The 22,559-nt window shown below is 43.3% G+C and overlaps 2 protein-coding genes across 2 annotated transcripts in view; both read right to left on the reverse strand.

The window, feature by feature from the left end:
* LOC129380179 (glutathione S-transferase 4-like) overlaps positions 1–9,040 on the reverse strand; it is a 32,810-nt gene extending 23,770 nt beyond the window's left edge. Inside the window, exons 1-3 of the mRNA XM_055067611.2 lie at positions 8,836–9,040; positions 7,910–7,968; positions 317–458 (exon numbers count right to left, since the gene is read on the reverse strand). Of these exons, the coding sequence (XP_054923586.2) occupies positions 317–458; positions 7,910–7,968; positions 8,836–8,976 (342 nt within the window). The 5' untranslated portion in view covers positions 8,977–9,040. The remainder of the gene's footprint in view (positions 1–316; positions 459–7,909; positions 7,969–8,835) is intronic.
* Positions 9,041–16,353: 7,313 nt separating this feature from the next.
* Positions 16,354–18,562, reverse strand: LOC140216405 (piggyBac transposable element-derived protein 4-like). Its single transcript, XM_072286759.1, has one exon. The coding sequence runs from the start codon at positions 18,179–18,181 to the stop codon at positions 16,559–16,561; it is 1,623 nt and encodes a 540-aa protein (XP_072142860.1). The 5' UTR covers positions 18,182–18,562; the 3' UTR covers positions 16,354–16,558.
* Between the last annotated feature and the right edge of the window lie 3,997 nt (positions 18,563–22,559).

Below are 22,559 nucleotides of genomic sequence, written 5' to 3' on the forward strand. Positions count from 1 at the left end.
GATTATAGTCAATACTTTACTGGAAATGTTTCCAAAAGTAATGTGGGGTGCTAGTCCACATAATAAAGTTTATTTTTTCGGGAAGGTAGACCACCTGCTTATGGAAGGTATTGTTCCGAAAGTGCCCTGGTACTAGTCGCATTAGCAGCTAGCGCGCCTGTCAAATTATTACTCCTGACCTGTCGAAAAGGTATTCGACAAAGGAACTTCGCTCAAAAGGTATTCGACTTATCTAGATAAAAAACAAAGAGATCACGCTCAGAAGATTTGAAAACCTGATGGTTACCCACAAAATGCAAGTGAAAACAGTACTCACGATGGCGTCTATCATTGCATTGTGGATTGTAGTGACAACTGCTGAGAGAATTTGATCTATGCGAGTGCGAGTCTTGATGGAAGCCGGGTATAGCTCCGACTCAGGGGCGTACTTCCGCAACAAGTAGTAGGCGATGGCATTGCTGCATAGAAATAAGCATATAACGGTCGTGAATCATATTAGACTGTTAGTTCGAACACTAATGTATTTCCTGAACACTTCAAGGCTGGATATTTTAAGAATGATGCTACTCTTACCATTGCCGGTAAGCAAACTTGACTCATTTAGTCCTTGGCTTCTATTTAGAATATATAACTTGGACCATGCAGTTATAATAAATGATTTCGGCAGAACCCATCTTGTGATGAACGTCGACCTTAAGGCGATTAGCATTGGAGCAAGGTAGTGACAGACCGTACTTCCGTTGCTGAGGCGTATGACCTGCGTATGCAGCCAATGTCCTCTCTCACGCTTCCCGTTGGACAGCCTGCGCCATCTAGCAACACAGCCATGAAGTACATACGTGGTGTGTATGTCTATTAGCGGCGAGAATTAGGAGTGGCGCCCTCTCGCGAGTGACGTCACGGCCAGGACGCCGCTCGCTCCGGCGCTCCGGCTCGCTCGGCTCCCGCGCGCGCTCGTTCCCTTCGTATATGCTTGGGGTATGGGTGGCTCGAGCCGTACGTATTGAGGAATACGTCGGCTTCTTTCAGCTGTCATGCCTTGACCACAGTTTCTTCTTCAAATGCGCGTGAGTCGAGAAACTTTGCGGCTTGGATATCGCAAGCTATGTAACGTTAAAGGGGTTTACTGGTTTTGCAATGCACATATGCGCCGTGTCTATCCGTGAATTTTGCGTAAAAAGAATGTCGGCAAATTCAACACGATAAGTTGTGTATGATGCCTCGCTAAACATTTAACATTCCTTTAGTATTTAGCTATGAGAGACTGCATTTTACATGGAAGAAAAATCTTGGTAATTGGCGTCAGCATGTTATACGACGTTAGAAAGACACTGCCCAGCGAAGCTGGCATAATGATTCTTATTACTCTGGTGTGTTGTTATATTCAAATATGGCCATTCATTAATGCTTAAAAAAAATAGGCGTGCATTTCTTATGAAAAAGTTTGCTGCTACTTTCATCCTCCTCTGAAACAGGCTTCCAAAAAACGAATTGCCCATGGCTGCTAACACGACGGCGCGTCATGTAGAGTATTTACATAGTTAATTCACAAACACCATAGTAGCAATCACCTGAGAGAAAAGTTTCGTTGTTAAGATCGAGAGCCAATCAATTGAAAACGATGAAATGTTTCATAGTGGCCCTCAGTAGCCTTTATCGACAATACGGCACACCCCTGATCACGTAACGGTAGCAATCGACTGTCGGTATGGCGAAGCACGCTATGTTCGCGAAACCCATCAGTGCACTACAAGTTCGAATTGAAACCGTAAAGCATTTTTTTGCAGTGCCAACTGAAATGGCTAAAGTATTCTCGAGCTACTACAGCGCAGCTTAGATTGCCAGAAAAGGAAAATTCAAGCTCCTTCTGTCTCACCATGTCTCGATCCAGCATTCTTTAATTATACAAACGGATAACTATTCGCTTTGTCAGTACATAAAAGGGAACCTTGCCCAACTGCACGCTAAATAAAGTTTGCTCCAATCCAATCACAAACATTCATAAAGAAAGCACCACAAGCCTTGCATATACTTTCACTTGATTTCTGCCCCTCCACCGGGGAATTTCGATATCTTCAATATTTCCCATACTACTAATGATTGACGCTTCGACTTCATTCTGGCCGCAGCCATGCGGTCCAACAGGCATACTTCACTAAAACAATTGGGCCGAGCAGCCTGTGCCAGTTCGCCAAACAGGTTCGTCATGTATATTCCTCAAGCAACAAGCACCAGTAAATTTCTCAAGTGAGTTGAACGTGTATCACGGAAGAGGAAATATATATTGGTACATTCCTATTAGTATTCTGTAAATAGCTGTAAGCCTTCATTAACTTTACTTCAAATTTCCGCCGCTTAAAGTAAACACGGGAAGAACCACCTAATGCTGACAAGCAGTTAAAGAAGCAAGTGGTGCTTGTAGAATCTAAATTAAGTCCCCGTGTTGCTGCCGAGCGTTTCTGTGAAGAAATGCAAAAATTCGATATTATACCATGAACTACTCGTCGTGAGCAAACCTGTTTTAGCGGATTAAAATCAACGTAACTGTTGTAGAAGTCATATCTAGCCAGCGTTTGTGACATACTTGTTGCACCGCAGCAGGTATGGTAGCATAACTGGATTCCTGTATGCTATGTTTTTGCGATTGTCCATCCGCGCATGAAAAACCCGCAATGGGCTCTTTTGCGCTCCTTCGGCTGGCACTGTAGCGTTGCCTTTGAGAGCTGCATTGTTGTCTAAGAGATTAGCTCTTTGAATAAATGTTCGCAAAGGAAGACGTCGTAAAAATATATTTGAGACGACCACCATAAATATACAAGCAGAGAGAACGAGGGCGAACAAACGAAAACACCGCAGAAAGCGCCCGGACAACGCCCGAACTGTAGCAGACGACAGGCGCGAGTCCTTGCCCTGACGTCACGCGAGCGGCGCTCGCAGCGCCCCTGTAGTTCGTTCTCGGGGCTATTAGGCAATTCATACAATCACGTGCGAATATCTCTGACGTGGTTTTGATTCACGAGAAAGAGTTTTTTTTGTGAATGGCACATACTCAAAGCATCAAAGAGGTTAACTAAAAAGCAGCATATTATCAGCCGCAGCAGCCTATGTGCATGTTTACTACAGGAAAAATGCTTCTCTCAGCGACATGCAATTCTCCCTGTCTTGAGGTAGTTGATTTCATATTTTGCCTGCAAATTTCTTAATTTCATCACTCGACATAAATAATTGACTGGCATTCTGGCTGCGCTTCAGTTCCCACGGCACCCATTATGTAAATCTAATGGTCTATGAATTATCTGCTCCGAGCATTACAAATCCTTCCCAGCTCCATTTGTTTGTCTTGATGTGAACTACAATATCCGCTATCCCCGTTGCTCTCTGATCAACACCGCACTCTGTTTATCTCTCAACGTTACGACTAAGATATTGCGTTACATGGCTGTTTGCCTGCATATATTAGCAGCGGTAAATTTAATAATTGCACACTTTCCTTTTCGGCGACACTGGTAAACATGGGGTCCGGATTTGGTAATGCTTTCCGTATGCACTACAGGTCATTTTTCGTCTCCTGTAAATGTTCTTTTCACCATCAGGATCCCGTCTGTGTAATTTATCTAGATAAACGTGCTCCAGCACAGACGCTAGAGGCTGACTGGCGATCATGCAGTCTAGTTCCCTTATGAGTCTGTTGAATATAACCTTTGTTTTCTGCATAATATTCTTCTGGAAATATTAGTAATCCATAAAAATGAAGACACCAAAGAATTGAATTGTAGGCCCATTAGCTTGCTTTAAGTATTGTATGAAATATTCACCAAGATAATTTCCAATAGAACCAAGAGAACAGGTTGGCTTGAGGCAGGGATATTGTACAATAGATCCCATTCGGGTAATCAACCGGGAAAGCGAGAAACCTGCGGAGTACAATCAAGTTCCCCGTATGTCCTTTAAGATTACGAAAATACATTTGATTCCATGGAGATACCAGCAGTCATGGAGGCATTGCCTCATCGAGGAGTACATAAGGCATACCTGAATATCTCGGGAAATATCTACAAAGCTTCTACAGCTACCTAGCTTTCCCATAGGGAGAGTAGAAAATAACTAATTAACAAAGGGGTCCTGGCAAATAGACCCAATCTCCCCAATGCTGTTCACGACATGCTCAGTTACCGGCTATCAAACTCAAGTATCAGGATCTGAGAACCCGTTTAACTGAGCACAGCAGCCCTAATCTCTACCTATAAGACCATGTGCTCAGTGAACCAACTTCGTTTGGGTCGAGAAAACTGGCTAGAGATGGACATAGATAGATAGAACAATAGACATGGGGAAATGCGTAAAACCCATAGGAATATTGTTCTTTTATTTATGCTCATATATATTTTATTTAGTCATCCAAGGTAAAAGGCTTTCTTGTTTCTTGTGTTTTCTTGTTTGTGATATGCCCCTCCTGTTTGGGCCAAAGTATTGGCCTGCAGTATTATTAAATAAATAAATAAAATAAATAAAAGCGTTGCTTTATAAATGCAGCGGTCAGGAGAGAACACCACTATTTCTCGCAGATGATTTCATAAAAATCTTTAAAAGAAAGAGAAAGACAGGTGCTACGACGCAATTGAAAGGAGGTCAAAAATATGGCTAAGAAAACTATCCATAGTATGGAAAAAGAAAAATACAAAATTTTCCCTTAGACTAACCATGCATCATGGAGACTGAGTTCAACCGGCATTTTCTGTCATGAATGAATTATGTTCTGAAACAGCATCTCAGTTGGTGCAAAGACATCAGGCACGATTTCGAGGCGGTAGAATTGTCGAGGTGCATCAGAGCCGCCAACAACAATTTCCGGATTGCGTTTGCAACATGGCTTTCCCGCGTGATTCAAACAAGAAAGACGAACATCTTGAGGCGGCCATGGCAGGTTTCAAAATACACTAAATAAATGTTCTGAAATGCCTAATAATTAGTGACACTACGTCGTCAAAAGAAAATTAACTAGGAATGTAGCCATAATTTCATATATGTCTTGACTGACTGCTGTACAAACATTTCTATGAGCCCCCTGGCGGCATGTGGCTCTGTGCACAAGCCGTACGTGTGTCGACCTACCATCTCGGAAGACGTGTGCAAAAGAAGTATTGTAAAATAGCTGAAAATTGGCCTTGTGCTATGTCATCCCTTTGTGTTGTTGTTTGCTTTGCATTTAAATATAAAGCATCGACAAACGCCACCCCCTTATTATCCCCTGAAGGAACAGCGCCCATGTAACGCGTGAAAAACTAAGAGAATAGGCAAATACAAGCGTGGGGCATTCAGTGATTGGCATTTACTCCTGCTTCGTTTTTGTAGTTGTCCGAAGTCACGCTGTTACATTATTAATGATGAACAACTACCTGGGAGGTCTCATTTTTATCAACAATAAGGCACCACTTCTGCTGGACGTACTGGACCTCGATGCTGACTGAAGCACACGTAGGCGAAAGTGTGACAAGTAGCCACGACCAGGCTAGACCGTGAAGTAGGTTCTATGCAGCATCCACGATATGCACATGCGATAACCACTTCACATTCTGCCCATTTTTTTGTCCGTTCAATTTGAGGGGAGGGTGCCTACCAACCGGGAAAACCGGGAACATCGGGAAAACCGGGAATTCTCTGGGAATTTGAATAGTCTGGAAATACTCAGGGAAACTCAGAGAACTTGTGCTTCTATCAGGGAAAATTAGGTGTAGCTTTATTGAAAGGGAACGAAAGTCGTGCTAATGCTGGCTCCAGTAACAGAGGAATCGCAACGAATCGTCATTGACGCCGTGTCATCGGCACCAGTAGTTAACTAGAGTAGCTAACAACCGATTTTCCAATCGCCCGATTTTTCGGACATGCCCTATAATTCGCATGGCTTTGCGGCACCACCACGTACTCCATATAGTCAATGTATATTGCCCTGACTGTAGGTCTGAAGTCGCATTAATCAGAGCCACCACCTGATATTGATTTTGATTGTATCGCCGCCTCGAACCGCCACTCTCGCACGCAGATCCGCTGGCAGCCGTAGCCACCACCGCGGCAACATTAGGCCTAGCTGCTTGCGGTGCCATGTTTTTTATTGAAAGAATTCACCGCTGTCATTAATGGCACCGACTCCGCCTTTGTAATCCTCGCGATTGGCTTAGAAGCTCGCAGAGCACAACGCGTTGCGTAATGCCAGTCTTCGAAAGTTAGCTTTGCCACATTACAGCAATGGTAGGTGGTGAAGCATAAGCGTGGGAAGGGACTATTGTCACGGGACGCAGTATGTATTCCTCAATTATACACGCGTGCACCCCCATCGTGGCAGTTTTAGCCCTTAAAGACATGCATTCATTATTTTCGTGCTGCCCGATTTTTCGTCTGTTATTGCGGCGCCTAGGGAGTCCGAAAAATCGGACGTTGGCTCTACAACCAACCAAGAGGATGCTTCAAATGATCCATGGGGTGAACGCGTGGCAGAAGGAGGATGCGAACAGAAGGGACCGGCGCACTGAGGAATTAAACGGAAAGGAAGCGTGCCGCCGCCTGTGTTGGCTGACGCCGAGACGCAGGTGTCCCTCATCCAAACCAAAATAAACTCTTTAAAGCAGTAAACCCAACACTGAGGTGTTGTGTACGGGCTGAGAGTATGACAGGGTAGCTGAGGTTGACTTCGCAGCTGCTGAGAGAGAATCTTAGTTCTGACAAAGTTCAGGCCTCATGCCGATGAGCTTGCTATCAGTTGGTAGAAATAGCTCATTTTCGAAAATATTTACTTATTTATGCATCACCTTTTCATTTGTATTTGAAGATGTTCGACTCAACTTGCAATAGGTTTTACCATTTTTTCGCTGTGCATTTTACGAACACCTTCCTTCTCTTTTCTTTTTAAATAAAATAGATTTTACTCCTCACTATTCAAACTGGATTAAGTCATTTTTTGCTTCAACATAGTTACTAGAGAGTGACAGCAACAGGCAACATGATGTCAGCCTCTCTTGACATAAAACAAAGTTCTTGCTCACTCAGTGAATTTTGCAAAGGTGTTTAGGGAAAACCTGGAAAACTTAGGGAATTTGGAAATGTCAACTTGGTAGACACTCTGGAGCGTTTCTTTTTTTGTTTCGATGCTGATAATTAACGCTTGCAGTGCGCTTGCGTTTGCTGCCTGGGCTTCTCATCGCGCGCGGTACCCCTGTGAACACGCCCTTGTCCGTTATTTAGCCTCTAAAGTATTGCTTTGCACATAAGGCGATTGCTTGAAAATCAATATGAACGCCGTATACCATTCGTTTTCTTCACCCAGATCTGTGGCAAAAGAAAAATGAGCCATTTTTTACCCATTTTCTTGTGGTTGTGTTTAAGTAAATAGCGATTTTGCTGTTTTTCATTGAGTGGGCATCCTTGGGAACTTGTTATTTAGAATAATGATAGTCTTGAGAGAAAAGACGGCAATTCTCTAAGGCAGCTTCATGAAATAACTAATTGGTGCGACGTGCTGGTCTTTGTTCATCTCCACATGCATTACCATCTCTCCTTGATATTTGAACAAGTTTAGCCTAATACACCTCTATTATTCGGTTCTATTTGCGAAATAATTTCAGTTGGTGAATATGTCTCGTGAGCGGAGGCATCAATATGCCCTGATTGAAACTGCGGCCCAGAAAATGTTGACCCATTTACTTGAAAGTTATTGCCAAAAACACCTTAGCAATGAAGGCTAATAACATTTATAGTGATTCTGAATCACGTCAACCTCATCGGCAACGATGACGTAGGTACCGGAACATCGCTTAGATCGAGTAGTATATTTCGGAGTATGTAGATGTGTCTTAGTTTGTTTCACTCCGGATAAAAATAATTCAGCATGGATTCAACATATTGATTCAAGCTTTTCCTTTCATAGACAATGAAACCTTCATCATCAATCGCAGGAACTTTGTGGAATGGATTGATCTGGAATACGGACAAAATAAGTGTGCGTGAGCACGATTATTCCAACATCCTTGTCAAAACGCATGCATCAAAGTATTTAGTCACGTACACGCTTCCTAAAGAATCCATTCATAATAATTATCCACCTTGTCGACAATGCTTTGTGCCGGCATGTGCTAAGCATGCTGCAGATCCATAAGTTACATTTTACTGTATTTGTGAATTGTACCAAGCTTATAGGCAAACATTCCTCGAGCGCAAGGGCTCTGCTGTTCTTTTTATAGGCCACGCCTAGAAGCAACCATCAATGAAGTCATTGAGATATTTGATAGAGAAAACTGCAACGGCGCCTAAGTACAGGAACACCAGAACAAATAGAAATACATGATCTGCAAGCACTTCAAGGATGATGCTTGCAAATTTCAGCGATAGCGCTTCAGTCAGAAGGCATACACTCCATCTCAACTATGTGTGCCTTGCAATATTCTTAGTCCTGCACCTATTGCCGAAAAGTCGGCAGAACGAATATAATGCCAACGTCGACAACGACCATTATATTGGGCACGCTAATATTTAACGTGGTTAACTTGTTTCAGCAGGTGCTTGCTCGAAGGCACACAAAAAAAAAACATATTTTATCTCGAAAATATTATGTGCCTAAGTTCTAGCTCATTGAAAAAAATAAACCTAATGCAATACAATGTGAAGAACTGGCGAAGTGGAGAAGGAGAAAATCTTCGAAATTTCGTTTCGCTTGTCTCGGCTTGCAGTACAAAAGTTCAGATACAGCACTACGGCAAGGTAAACACTTTGTGGGAACCGATCATATACGGACAGTGCGCAATTTGTTAATCTCTAACTGCGTATATTTCTGTCGTTACGGCAGACCTTGAGGTATTCATCGCTGAGGTGCTCCTTCTTGGCAGCGTCCAAATTCTTCAGCTTCAACTCAATGCCCAAATGCTTGGCAAGTGTGCGCACTAAGTTGCAGGGTGGACTCCCATTTATGTTGTAGAGAGTAATGGTCATGACTGGGATCAAGGGTTTCAGCGACGCTCCTTCCACCACACACCGACAGTGAATGGTGCGAGAGAACGATGGCGAAGGTTATTTAAAGGCCACAGACCCAGGGATGCAGCCAGCGCAGCACCTGAATGGCTTCACTGATAAAGACATACGGCGTACGTGTGCAACGGAGATCGAACATTTGCGGGGCGGGCGTTCACCGGCAACAGTGCTTGCAAAATGTGCAGGTGCTTAGGACGGAAACGTTGCAGTCATGCAGTATAAAAAAGTATATTTATAGACATGTAGTGAAACTGAGTATAGGCCTCTGCGCATGCAGAGGAAGTGGAAAGCATTGAACCCTAGCGAGAAAAAAATTATTGCTTCGAAGTACAGTTTTGTCCTAATCTCAGGCATCGCACTGCAGGCTCATATTCGGCAGCATTTGATGCGAAAAGCGCCTTTACGGTTTGTGAAAGATAATAGTTGGCTAAACTCCAAAAGCCAACTCTTAGGTTTACTTCTTCTGGTCGGTGCTCTTGTGATTACCGGACCCGACCACACGTTTATCTTCGTGCGGGGGTCTCTGTACCAACCATACTTTGATGACACCCGTGCGACAATCTTTTTCGGAAATACCGTTACTGGCACAATAGTTCTACAGATGCTTTTAAAAAAAAGCACCGGGGAGTCACCTTTATGACACAATGTTGCCATGAAGCCCGTCTGGTCAGGTGCAGCCGCCAAGCTGGACTGAAACGGCGCTTGACTGAGCGAGAAAAGGCGTTCATCATGCTGCGCAAATTCTCCCTTTGCCCACTTCTTTTGCACTATTTGTGTTTGTACATTCTTGATGGGTGTCTTGTAAAAATGTTAGGCTATTTATCGTTACCTAAGGCGACGTACTTTTTGCCAACAGTAGGGCCTCCCCCCGTGCAACAGAATTTCCCAGAGAGTGTCCTGCAGTTGCGCAGCAACAAATAAAGCACGCGGCTCATTCTAAAGCGACGTTGCGTGCAACGTAGGATAGGATAATACGTGTTCATTCGCGGTCGTGCTTACCTTTTGATGTAACGTAGACTACGGTCAAAGTGAACTGAACACGACGCTGTAATGTGTCTCATTTGGACGCAGGAGTTTCGTATTGACGAAAGGCACAAAAATTTCCAATTATTTATTGAAAACGACCCTTCTGGTTTTAATTTACTGTGCTGAATAAAGAAGGGCGTTATTGCGCTCTGCTATGAATACCACTTCGCTTCTGCTGAGAAAGGCACGTGTTCGGGTGCAAAACGTTTCAGAAGGGTTACCCGCAGCCCTCGCGTTTTAGTTATGCTTTAGACTCACCACAACATCTATTTCTCTGCTATGAAGCAGTTACTTGCAAAGGTGCTGTAACATATAAGACATTGTCAAAATAATCATGCTCATGATCACGATCTGCAACATTATCTTCAACGTTCTCCTGAGAGCAGAAAACAAAAGCATCAGATAAAGTCTCGTATTCAAGTGGTATTCACGCAACTATAGTGGCAACTACATTTGTCTTCCGTATCAATAGTGTGCTCTTCATCTTCAGTGAGTGCATCTTCCCCTTGCCCTCAATGCCCAAATACTGTTGCCACAATCGCACATTACATAGCCTCTAGTTTCCAGCAACTTTTTGACGAATACGATGCGAATACGATTCTTGGCATTTTCCCAGACCAGTTCTTGCCCCGGTTGTCAAGCCATCTAGCTTTTTAGCCTTTTGATGGCGGCACGTATAAATGCCGCAGAAATTTAGATTTTCTATGTTTATGTGCAATAAACATCGAGAATAAGCATACATAAGGAACAATATGCTTCACAAAGTTTTTCAGAAATAGGGCAACCCTACTCAAAAAACTGGATGCCGGCTTAAAAACAAGCCACCTTTAATCATGTCATCGGAAGCCACCAAACAAAGGCACCTAGCAAAACACAGGGGAAATTACTTGTTCTTGCTAGTTGAAATAAAAAATTATAAATTAACGGAATCGAAAATATATCAAAAAACAGCTTCCCGCTGGTGGGGAACCATCCGACGTCATCGCATTACGGGTGTGATGCTCTAACCAATTAAGCTACCACAGCGCGATTAGCTCATCGACTTTCTTGTGTATTTATGCTTTGCTACTAGAACTAACCTTGGGAGTGCTAGCGAGTGCCACCACGCACAAACCTTAGCGGAGGATGTGGAAGGCCCTTTCTGCCGCAGGCGTCACGAGTACGTGAACTTTTTGGGATAAGGCAACAGGTCAGTAAACCCACACGGGCTACTTGAAGGCATTAACGTTGCCCGATTTGAGACCCTCGTTATGTAATGAACGAGAAGAAACGGGGTTAACCAAGGTGCCCGATGTTTATTAATCATATCAAAAGAAGCCAACAAAGACACCAAGTACAACACAGGGGAAATTACTTGTACTTACTATTCGAAACAAAGAAATTTAAATTAATGGAATTGAATGCGGATGAAAAAAACAACATGGCGAAGGTTAGCAACGATCCCACGTCTTCGCAGAAAAGATGTTCTACATCCACCGCCAAGGTTTCTGAGTAGTGGCGCTGGCTAACACTCCCAAAGTTAGTTCAAGTAACAAAACATAAATACCCAAGAAAGTGGACGGGGAAACCGCGCCGCGCTCAATTGGTTAGAGCATCGCACGCGTAATGCGACGACGTGGGATCGTTCCCCGCCTGCGGGAAATGGTTTTTTTCATTCACTCAAAGTTCGAATATTTTATAATTTGTTCACTTGAATAATTAAATGAAAGTAAATTGCCCTGTGTTGTCCTTAGTGTCTTTATTTGATGGCTTCTTATGATATGATTAATAAAAAATTGGGCCCCTCGGTTAACAACATTTCTACTCGTTCATTACATAACGAGGGTTTCAAATCCAGCAAACATTGATGCCTTCATGTAGCCCGTGTGGGTTTATCGACCAGTTGCCTTCATCCAAAAAATTCACGCCGTCGTAACGTCTACGGCCGAATAGAGGTTCTACATTTGCCGCCAATGTTTGTGAGTGGTGGCGCTGCACTTTAAAATCTAGAGAGGTTATCACAGGGGTGAATCGCGCTGATTTACTCTTCCAAGCGTTGTTTTACTCTCGCAAAATCTCGAGTGCAGTGAAATGCAGTGTTCACTCCATCAGCAAGGCGAGAGTGAAATGTGCTTTTCACTACGCCCTTCAGAGAAAGAGTAGATTGCCCGTTCTGCTCTTGCGGCAATAGAGAACAAAACATAGCATAACCTTCTGCTTCAACTGTAGGAGGCTGGCCCCGAACATGGCGATGTATCACTCACGCACGCTGAGCAAAGAACACACCGTTTTGCTTTGAAGAGAACAGGCAGCCACAGTTCGAAGGAACGCGGAGCGCGCGTTCTACTTTTTCATACGGAGTTGCTCCACCGAGCGCGCGCTCAACATCGCAAAACAGCACCGCACCGGAGAAAGGTTATCCGTCCAGCGAGCAGCAACGAAAGCCATCAAAGTGGGATCGTGTGTCGGCCATCTCGCGTCTCAGCGAAAAGGCGACAGTCATTTGTCATTCGTGGGATATAAGAACAAATCGTCTACGGTAAGTGAATTCTAACTTAGGTGCACATACTGCGTATATGACATGCTATCGCGAGGAAGTCGTGGCGGCGCCTAGCCGACGCGATTGACAACGGACTTGGTAAGCGCGCTGTGCCTCACAATGCCAAGCGAAAAAGCCAGTAGTCGCGATAACTGCATATGATTTTATCACTTGCCGCTATCCGTAATAGCTTTGAAAATCTCAAACGCTGCCAGAACCATGGTATGTTCAAGAAGACGTGAGACGAGAGGACGCTTAAAATGGTTTGTTCACCAGCCAATGAATCCGAGCCTATGCGGAGCGTGCTTCGCGTGCGTTTTGTGTGTTTGAATTTATTCGGTTCGGCAGTCTACTTCGTGCGGAACGCTGTACAATAAAGGCGACACACAACAGAAGGCGTCATCTTGCTGGCGGCATGCTTTCGTTAGAAATATGCCGCGCGCTTTACGGTGTCTCGTCCATGGGTAATCTGCGACCACTGAAGTTATGTGCAGATCCATGCTGCAAGAGGTCAGTTGGGCGCGTTATCTTGAAATTACTGAAGACGCGTGAGGAATTCCTGTTTTATGCTGAATAAAATATAAACGCCATATAAGCGATCTTGCGCGTGACAGCTACAAGCGATGCTATGGAGATGGCTGTCGCGTTCGCTCGTCGCCTTCAAGTCGTACTGCCCGCGAACGATGATTTTGTGCGACGTCTCCACGGTGTTACCGGTATGAGGGCTGCAAATACGCGTTGAAACTAGCGTGGCGCGTGCTCTAGTAGTTTAAGTTGATGTATCTAACTGTGGACTCTAGCATAAAATATTTCTCAAGGTCGTGCAGTAGGTTCTCATCCTTGCACGTATAAAAATTCTATCGTTTGCTCGTCCCGTGCGACAATCGGTAGTACTTAAGCGATGTACATCTAGTTCCGGCTTCGCGCTATTGGCTAGTCGCTCATAGCACTTACGGGTGACGAGTGACGAATTCTATATTTCCAAATCCGAGCGATCTGTTCAAGCCACGGCCCGTTTTGTCGCTCGAAGTCGTCGCTCGTCGCCGTCGCGCATTACCTCTCTCTTATGTGGTTTAGCCCTAAGACTGAAGTGTTTTTGCTCATGTATTGAAGTGGTATGATTATATATCTGGTTTTATGTCTCCTGTTGCGGTTTTCGAGCGCGGTGAGAATCTGAAAGAGTGCATATGTCTACGAACTTGGTTAATTGTCAAGCAGCTAGTCATGCATCGGCATCGAATATAACGGCTGCTGTGTTGAATTACAATTGCAGAGGCGCTTTGCATACGCTTATTTTTTTGACGTGCCTGTGCATTTGCTAATATGAGTTGGCATTTCAGAGTTATGTCATATGAACAGCTAAATCACCCTTCCTTTGGGGGTTACAAGCGTAATGTGTGTATCTTTCTACTGCATCGCAGATTAAAATGTCTTTGCTTTATTTTTAGTGGAGAAACAAAGTATCAAAATAAAACGTTGCTTTAATTCCGTGTTACCAGTCATCGGTCGTACACAAAACAATGAGTTGGTCTAATAAACTAATAACTGCGGTCTAACTGCAACTTTTACATGCCTTCAATAATGGAAAGTGCTAATTTTTAGACTGCAGCAGTAGTCAAGCCTTTCAAAAATGAACTCCATTGCGCAGTTCATAAATGAAAATAAGTTCAAGCCTTTTAGTAAGCTTACATGGAGGCCGCAGTGAACTTTCTTGTTAGTATTGAAATGTGGGCAAGCTTGCCATAACAAGCCTTGTTGCCCTTTCTTATGGGCACATCCAGTCATATCCATTGAACTGGAGGCCCATATTTTCGTCCCTATTGAGCGTCATGTTTGCACATATCATCCTCAAATTGTGCCTTGAGCAGTGGAACAACCAGAGATGGTGCGGTGGTACAACGGGGCACATGCTTAGGATGTGTCACAAGTGGTGTTAGCGATACACTAGACTAATGACAGACTTATGACATCTGACAATGACCAATATTCTATTTATTAGTTGGAGTATTTTAACATTGGTGCTGAAAGAGGATGAACTGTCAGCTGTTTCTTTTTTGTTTAAATTTAAAATTGAAATTAGTTTAGCAGTTCACCGTTTGCAGTTATTTAGATGTTTCGCATGCATTTCTGTAGGAAGACTAAGAGCTAAGACTATCTGTTATTGCCATGACATTACTTTTGGACTGTCTTGATGTTGTTTTACACCATGTCCTCGTGTTGAGTTTTGCACGCGATATTGTTCGGGCACCCGCTTTAAATAACGCAAGAAAGCAGTTGCAAGGATACAAGGATGTCAAAGAGCCAACCCAGCCCGACTCCACATAGTGCAGAGGAGCGCACACCAAAGAATCAAAATACGTTGCCATGTAATTTGGCTGAGAAAACTAGAAAGTGGGTATATTGGGTGTGCCATTTCACTTAATCTGAACAAAACTTTCAAACTACAGCATGCCACACCAAGGTTAAAATTCTCCCGTGCTCTAGGCAGTCATCTCAACATTTTATATTTATTTAAGGTATGTGATACGAAAGTCAAACTCAAGTATGCTCTCTGATAAGAAACACATAGGAGCAAGTGTTATTGAAAAGTGAGAAATGTGTTTAAAAGAAAGATTATTAGTTTTGTGAGAAGTCACTGCTTTTTGTCGTGCCTCTCAACCTATATATCCACGCGACAAAAAATAGTGGTACAATGAAATTGCATATTTGCTTAGTGGCATGATACATATATGCAATGAGCACGGTGCCTGTGTTCGCTATAAAAAGCCGCATGCTCATGCTTGGTTAGGTGCTTACATACATTTAGCATTTAACAGCTTTAGTAGCTTACATTTTACAGCACGTGAATGCAGCGGTGCAAATACAAGCCTATATCATTCTGTATTTTAAATGCTGATATGAAGCAGACAGATTTTCATGTATTCCCTTTTATCCATTTCTTAAACGTAATTTTAGAAGTATGGTTTCTTTTTAGGTTCCAGAAAGGTGAAGCATTGGGGGAATAGAATCCCATGTTTAAGAAGTCACCGTTAACTTGCATGCTCACGAAACCAGTTCATTGGAACCGCTCGTGGCTCCCGAAGCGAAAGCAAGGAGCAATTAATGCATTTAACTGTGTACACTGTGGTGCGCACCTTACGTCATAGAAGCTGGGGAGTCACTTGGAATTGAACGTTATTTTTAAAATGTAAAAGTTCAATTTCGCTTTCTGTGAAATAGTCCTATGGTATTTGATATCTCGATTAGGGTGACTCAATCTACTTGTCCACCAAGTATGCTAGTTGAGGTAGAGATGCATTGAACGGAAAGGACTGAGAGCATCTGAATAGAACACTTGTTCGTCATACTTTTTATAACGTACATACTTTTTATAAGGCAAAATAAAATTAAAGCATTTTTGCACGTGGTAAATTTCTGGACTAAGATAAAGTGCACAGTGAGGCGATCCATTAATCTTCCCAGATCCATATGTACCTGTTTTGAGACGAAGATTCGGTGAAGTGCGATAATTTTTCTTTAGCGCATCTTAACCACTTCAGAAGGAAAAGAAGCTTTGGTTTCAGAGAGTTAGTTCATTGTGCAAGTGTATGCATAGTCGCATGGAAAATCCACGTGCATGGAATGTATATGGGAAACAGGATGGTGCATTTCTCAATTTATGATTTGCTTCTTTCTTGGTCGTTTTTCGCGCACTTCTTTGCCTGTGCTTAAGCTTATGTCGCCTTTGTTGAATCATATTCATCACATCTGGTTATTGGTTCACATCTGAAGCCATGCTATCCCTTTGTGGGACAACATATATTTTTTGCAAGAATTATAAAAAATTTTTTATTACACTTGAAAATGAGGTGTACAGAAATGATTCTAAACAAATTTCACAGTTTTATTATGTATAGTTAAAGAAAAAAATGTGGGACGCATTTGTCCCATTGACACTAAATGGGAAAATGAAATGTGGGACGTATTTATCCCATTGACCTACACGGGTGCCACACTAGGTTAGTTCTGACTAACCACTTCATGGAATGGTCCAAAACAGGTCACACAAAGCGGGACTGAGCATGCCTTGCACAAGAAACTTGTTCGCACTTCTTTCCCCCTCGTGGAACACCAACGGCATCTGCGCCTATTTTCCACTTTCACAGGGTTGTGCTCTCTTCCCATGAACCGAACTTCATCCGATACGCCAACCATTTTGTGGCCATTTTTTCTACCCTCCTTGTTCATTCTGAACGGCTTCCTGCTGCCGGTGGTTCTGAATGTCTGGCCATTGATGAGTTCCCGTCCAAGAACCAATCGAAACCATAAGTAGGTCATTGGATTCACAGCATTTACTTGAATGAACGCGTTGACGATGGCTGCATCGAGCAAGAAATAAAATATTCTGTACCAGGACTTTTTGGACCTCCTGTCAGCTCGGTATGCATTGCGCTTTTGGTCGAATTTGTCGACTCCTCCCATCCAAGTGTTGTAGTCGGATATAGCCTTTGGACACTGGACGGAAACCGAAGACCCATTTGCAAGCTTGCGGACAACTTCTTCTGTGTCCTTTGGGTGGTGAAAATTCGATAAAGCATGCACATTTTTTGTGTCACGCCACTGATATGCAACAATGCTTCCTTTTGATCGCCAGATATATTCTCCTCTCTGGAGTTTGTTGTCCATTTTCAATTCATCAGGCAGATCCTTCCTGTTTGTCCGGACTGTACCAACAGCAAGAATTCCTTTCTGTGCAAGGTCCTCCATGAGGCGAGTGGAAGTGAAGAAATTGTCAAAGTAGAGTTGCGTGCCAGGCTCAACGCCTTCTACCAGAGACAATACGACGTACTCTCCAAGTGCTTGGTTGGCAGGACGCTTCGCATTTTTTCCTTCATACACCTGAAACGCAATCAGGTAGCCGGTTTCTGAATCGGCCCGGCACCACACCTTGTAGCCGCGTTTGATGGGCTTCATTGGCATGTATTGCTTCAGAGACGATCTTCCTTTGAATAGGATCATACTCTCATCTATAGCTTGATGAGCCGATGGCGTGTACTCTTTCTGAAAACGTTTGTTCAGAGCATCGATGAGAGGGCGTACTCTTGCCAGCCGGTCATATCCATCTTCGCCTCTTTTTTTTTCTTTCGTGTTGTCACTCAAATGCAGGCAATTCATGATGGATTGGAATCGCTTGAACGACATGACTTTTGAGATTTCTGGTGCATTGAAAAAGTTATCGCTGCTCCAGTAAAGGTACAGCTGATGTCTCGGGTTTACACTCATGAGAATCAGAATGCCGAAGAAAGCCCGAAGCTCATCTAACGTGATCGTTTTCCATTTTCGCCGGTTTTTCTGTTCTGCAAAGCGGTTTGTTTCCTCTACAAGGAGCTGCATTACTTCGTCGTCGAAGTAGAGTGAAAAAGCTTCAATCGGTTTGGATGGCAACTTTTGTGACATCTCAGGATCCCATGTTTTTGGGACTTGCAGAACATGGTCTGGCTCGTCACAACCCCATGTGCCCGGCGTTTCTTCCTCATTTTCCACGATGTTGTCGCACAGGTCTAGCGATCTTTTCCGCCTCTTTGTTTTCTTTTTTGTATAGGTTGCCTTGCGTTTTGCCTGTCTGCTCGTTGACGCAGCCATTTCATCTGCACTGGCATCCTCATCTGTACAATGAGGCGCAAGCTCGGGAATGACATTCTCGTCTGTGCTTTCCCCATCCGAATCATTGGAGTCCGGATCGTCCGATATGCTAAAATAGAGCTCGAGAGCTTCTTCTTGTGATAGAAATCGCTTGCCTGCATTAGAAAGCAACGACAAGTTCTAGATCAAATAATTCGAAAATTACCGCTCAAAATTCTGCCATTAGGCTTAGCAAAATGTGCAACTTTTTTCAGCATGGTATTGAAAATTTGCATTTATCTCATTATATGTAAGCTCAAATCTCAGAAACAAGAGCTGATTTTAATCCAGGGTTGTTTCTCTGAATGCAGAAAAAAGGAATTACTTACCAGGCATGTTGATTTTCTTTTTTGCCGGATCGCATATAGTCGAAAACTTCCAATGCATCAGAAAAAAAAGAACGAAGTTTCAAGTTCTGGACTCACTGCCTCATCTAGTGGAGGCTGCTGAAACTATATTTAAAAGAAGTACTGAAACCTCTCAATAGGTGGTAGCACATCACAAGAATGATTCCGGTTTCCTTCTGCTTCGTACGAGCCCTTTAGAGTGGAGCACTATGTGGGACGTATGTGTCCCACTGTCCCACAAAGGGCTATACTTTAGGTAGACTGCATTATCAACCAGTTACAATAATTGATCATGTAATTATGCAAGCTGCTTCTCATAAGTATAGCATTCTTACCATAATGTGAATGACAAGCTACCATATATGAGAAGAAATTTAATGTGCAAGATTTTAGTGCCAATGCTCCTTGTAATTTTTTACTCATTTTCTACACACTAGATAATATTGTAAATTTAATTTTATTTATTTGTGAGAAAGTGTAACGGATCAATTCCAACAGCACCAGGAAAATACATTCGTGAGGAGGCCAACCGAACAGAAAATATGATACACCTCATTACCGCTTTGAGACCGGGCAGGATATTGCTGCAGAATCACGACACTTAGACCCACTTAGAAACAATGTGGTGCAGCCCATACATGAATAACTTTATATGAAATATAAGCAAAGCTAGCTAGACCTGCGTCCTCACGTGCGAATGTACAACACGTTTCTAAATGCACTGTACTCTCTTTCAGGATCGATCGTCCACACGTTGTACAGGACGTTATCAGATGAGCTGCTGTCTTAGAGTATTGCACGCAAGATAAGTTTCTTGCCCAATTTGAGTAGAAGCACTCGGTCTGGGGGAGTACTACTACCCTGTGGGGAGAGTATTAGCACTCTGCGGAAGAGTACTAGCACTCCCTTGCGGTGAAGTAACAAAACTCTGACAGGAGGAGTTATCCTAATGTTTCACAAAGAAGGTCAATCTACTCTAGAAAAGGGAGTGAAATAGTGAACAAGCAAATACTCCCTCGAAGAGAGTGCCCGGAACTCTCTTTGTTTTTAGAGTGTGGCTAACATTCCCAAGGTTAGTTCCAGTAGCAAAACATAAACACCCAAGAAAGTGGATGTGATACACAAGGAAGTGGAAACCATGCCACGGTAGCTCAATTGGTTAGAGCATAGCACGCGTAATGCGAAGACGCGGGATCGTTTCCACTTGCAGCAACTTGTTTTTTCAACCACTTTCAATTCTAATAATTTATAATTTGTTTATTCCAGTTAGTAAGTGCCAGTAAATTCCGCTGTTTTGTCGTTGGTGTCTTTGTATGTTGGCTTCTTATGATATGATTAAAAATAAGCGGGCCCCTCAGTTAATCGCGTTTCTTCTGAGGCTTCATTTGCAATTTGTACCGACAGCTCTCATCGTTTGTGAACCCCAGGTGTACGTTTAATATACTTACCATAACACGTGCGACGAAATTGCAGCCGCATAGCTTGCATGAGTCTGTTTCTTCTGACCTTGCTTTCAAGACTGTGTGTCACGTGCCAAACGTTTTTTGCTTGTACAGTGTTCCTGCTCTAAACCAAAAAACGTACCACAGAACTCATCTGGTGTTGTCTTTCGAAGGTAATCCGAATAGCATTACGATCGCAGCATTATTCTGGCTTTGCGATTGAGCGACTATCTTTCTGAAGTAACATTTATTTGAAACATGTATCGGTCAGTCTGAGACTTCTGCTGCTTCGGCTGTGTGTGATGTGCACTGTCAGACGTATCAGCCCACTTGAGTATGGCACTTACTTTCAAAGGTAACACATCAGCATCAAGAGGAGAGGATGAACGTATGATGATGACGCCGTGACCCCATATGAATAAGCTCGATACGACAATACAGGTTGCATGATGGCATGACGGCAATGAGATGATGATTCTGAAACAATGGTGATGGTATAAGACCGCCGAATGAGGACGACTGGATGAGGACAATGAGATGATTACCCGTTCATGGCAACAATTGCACGACGGCGACGGCTTAACAACAACCTTATGACCAAGATTCAATGACGACGTTGGCACGACCATAATGGCACTACGACAAAGGTGTGACAACACGTGCATGACAGCGAATATCTGACGCCAACGCAATGATGATGAAGGCATGAGAGCGGTAAAATGACAACATTTAACGATGACCTCATTACAATAGAATCTCGAAGGTCAAATGGCGTCGATGGATCGCTGAATGCGGTATGATGTCGACGGCATGAGAACAATGCGTTTTTTTAAGTCATGGTAAAACAACAGTGGGGCGACGACAGCAGGGTCAGAATGGTGCGGTGACAACTGAGTGACGACAATTGTACAACTATGGCAGCATAATGACCTGACCTCGAACCCGAAGGCATCACGCCAATGGTACGACATCGAATCCACGACGACTGTAGGATGACGCAATAACGACAATGGTGTACCGTGTAACAGAGACAACGGGCTGACGACAGGTGTTTAAGTATGGCATAACGACGTCTGTATCACGAAAACTGTACGACTATGAGGCCATGACATCCACGCCATGACGAGAGTCGGTAGTCGAAGCTGCAGTGACGAGGATGGCACGATCATAACGGCGTCCCGATGACATTATGACAACAAATTCACGACGACTATACGACGCCGACGGCATGCTGACGACGGCATGACGAGAGGCAGATGACACAGCAGTACTGACGACGAAGCTGTGGCTACGATGGCACCACGACCACAAGCAATACCTTGTATTACAAGCAAGTAGGCAATTTAGGTCACTGACTCGGCGTAGAAGGCATGACGACGATGGCATGACGAGCCTCAGATGACTAAGCTGAAATTGCGACGACCGAACGACCGCGACGGTGTCACGACCCCGAGCACTTGCCTTGTCGCTCAAGCTGGCAGTGCACTTGGCCCCATGAGGTTGGTTTAGATAGATAGATAGATAGATAGATAGATAGATAGATAGATAGATAGATAGATAGATAGATAGATAGATAGATAGATAGATAGATAGATAGATAGATAGATAGATAGATAGATAGATAGATAGATAGATAGATAGATAGATAGATAGATAGATAGATAGATAGATAGATAGATCACAATACATGTAGGAGGCTAATAATACTAATTGCATGAAAACTACCCTTCCTGCATATCATTCAATGTTAGTCGAAGACACATAGGTAGAAACTTCGTAATAAAGACCAAACTCAGCAAAACATTTCGTTTTCTGGAATGTTGCTTGTAGTCAACACTCGTTCATAAAGGATTCGCCATCTAACCCAGAAACAACTTGGGCCTCCTAGTATGTGCCAGGTTATATGTAACAATCACTATTTCGTATTGCAAATGCATGCTCACAGCGCGATCACAACGGCCCGCTTTCTCCGCCCTCTGAGTAAACGCGTTAAAGTCGAATAAAATTTCACACCCGGCTGCTCACGCAGGGAACGCAGATGTCGAGCAAATTGTAGAATTTGCAAAGCCGCTGCATGCATAGATCATGTGGCGCACTTGCTGCTATGCATTGTAGACCTCATTTTATCAACAGAAGGAAACGCGACACATTTCTTCGTCTTTCTTCGTGTACTTTGTGAAAACGTGTTTGTCGCTAACTAGCCGCGATGTATAGCTTGGTCCATTAATAATTATGCGCCGACCATTCTTTTTCTTCTTGATAAGCACAATGTAAGTTCACGTGCTATTTTATTGCACCTCCCTCAGGCAACCAGGTGCGAGCCATGCCACAGATATTTCGCAGGTGATTTTAAAGATGGCTTCATGGGGCTTCATGTTATTTCAGTCGAAATCATTGTACACAGTATTGCCACACTCCATTGCACAATTATTCTCTGTGTGCGTTTGTTGTGTCTAGTACATGTATGTTCGAGTTGTTTCGCAATTTTGTTTATTGAGGTTCAATAACGTGCCCCTAAATTCAAGTACACGAGTGTTTTTATAACTTTAG

Source organism: Dermacentor andersoni, chromosome 3 (assembly GCF_023375885.2).
Source record: "Dermacentor andersoni chromosome 3, qqDerAnde1_hic_scaffold, whole genome shotgun sequence".
In the NCBI taxonomy this organism is placed as follows: domain Eukaryota; kingdom Metazoa; phylum Arthropoda; class Arachnida; order Ixodida; family Ixodidae; genus Dermacentor; species Dermacentor andersoni.

Coding starts and splice junctions, on each gene's coding strand:
- LOC140216405 (XM_072286759.1), bottom strand. CDS start 18,181: ATGGCTGCGTCAACGAGCAGACAGGCAAAACGCAAGGCAACCTATACA.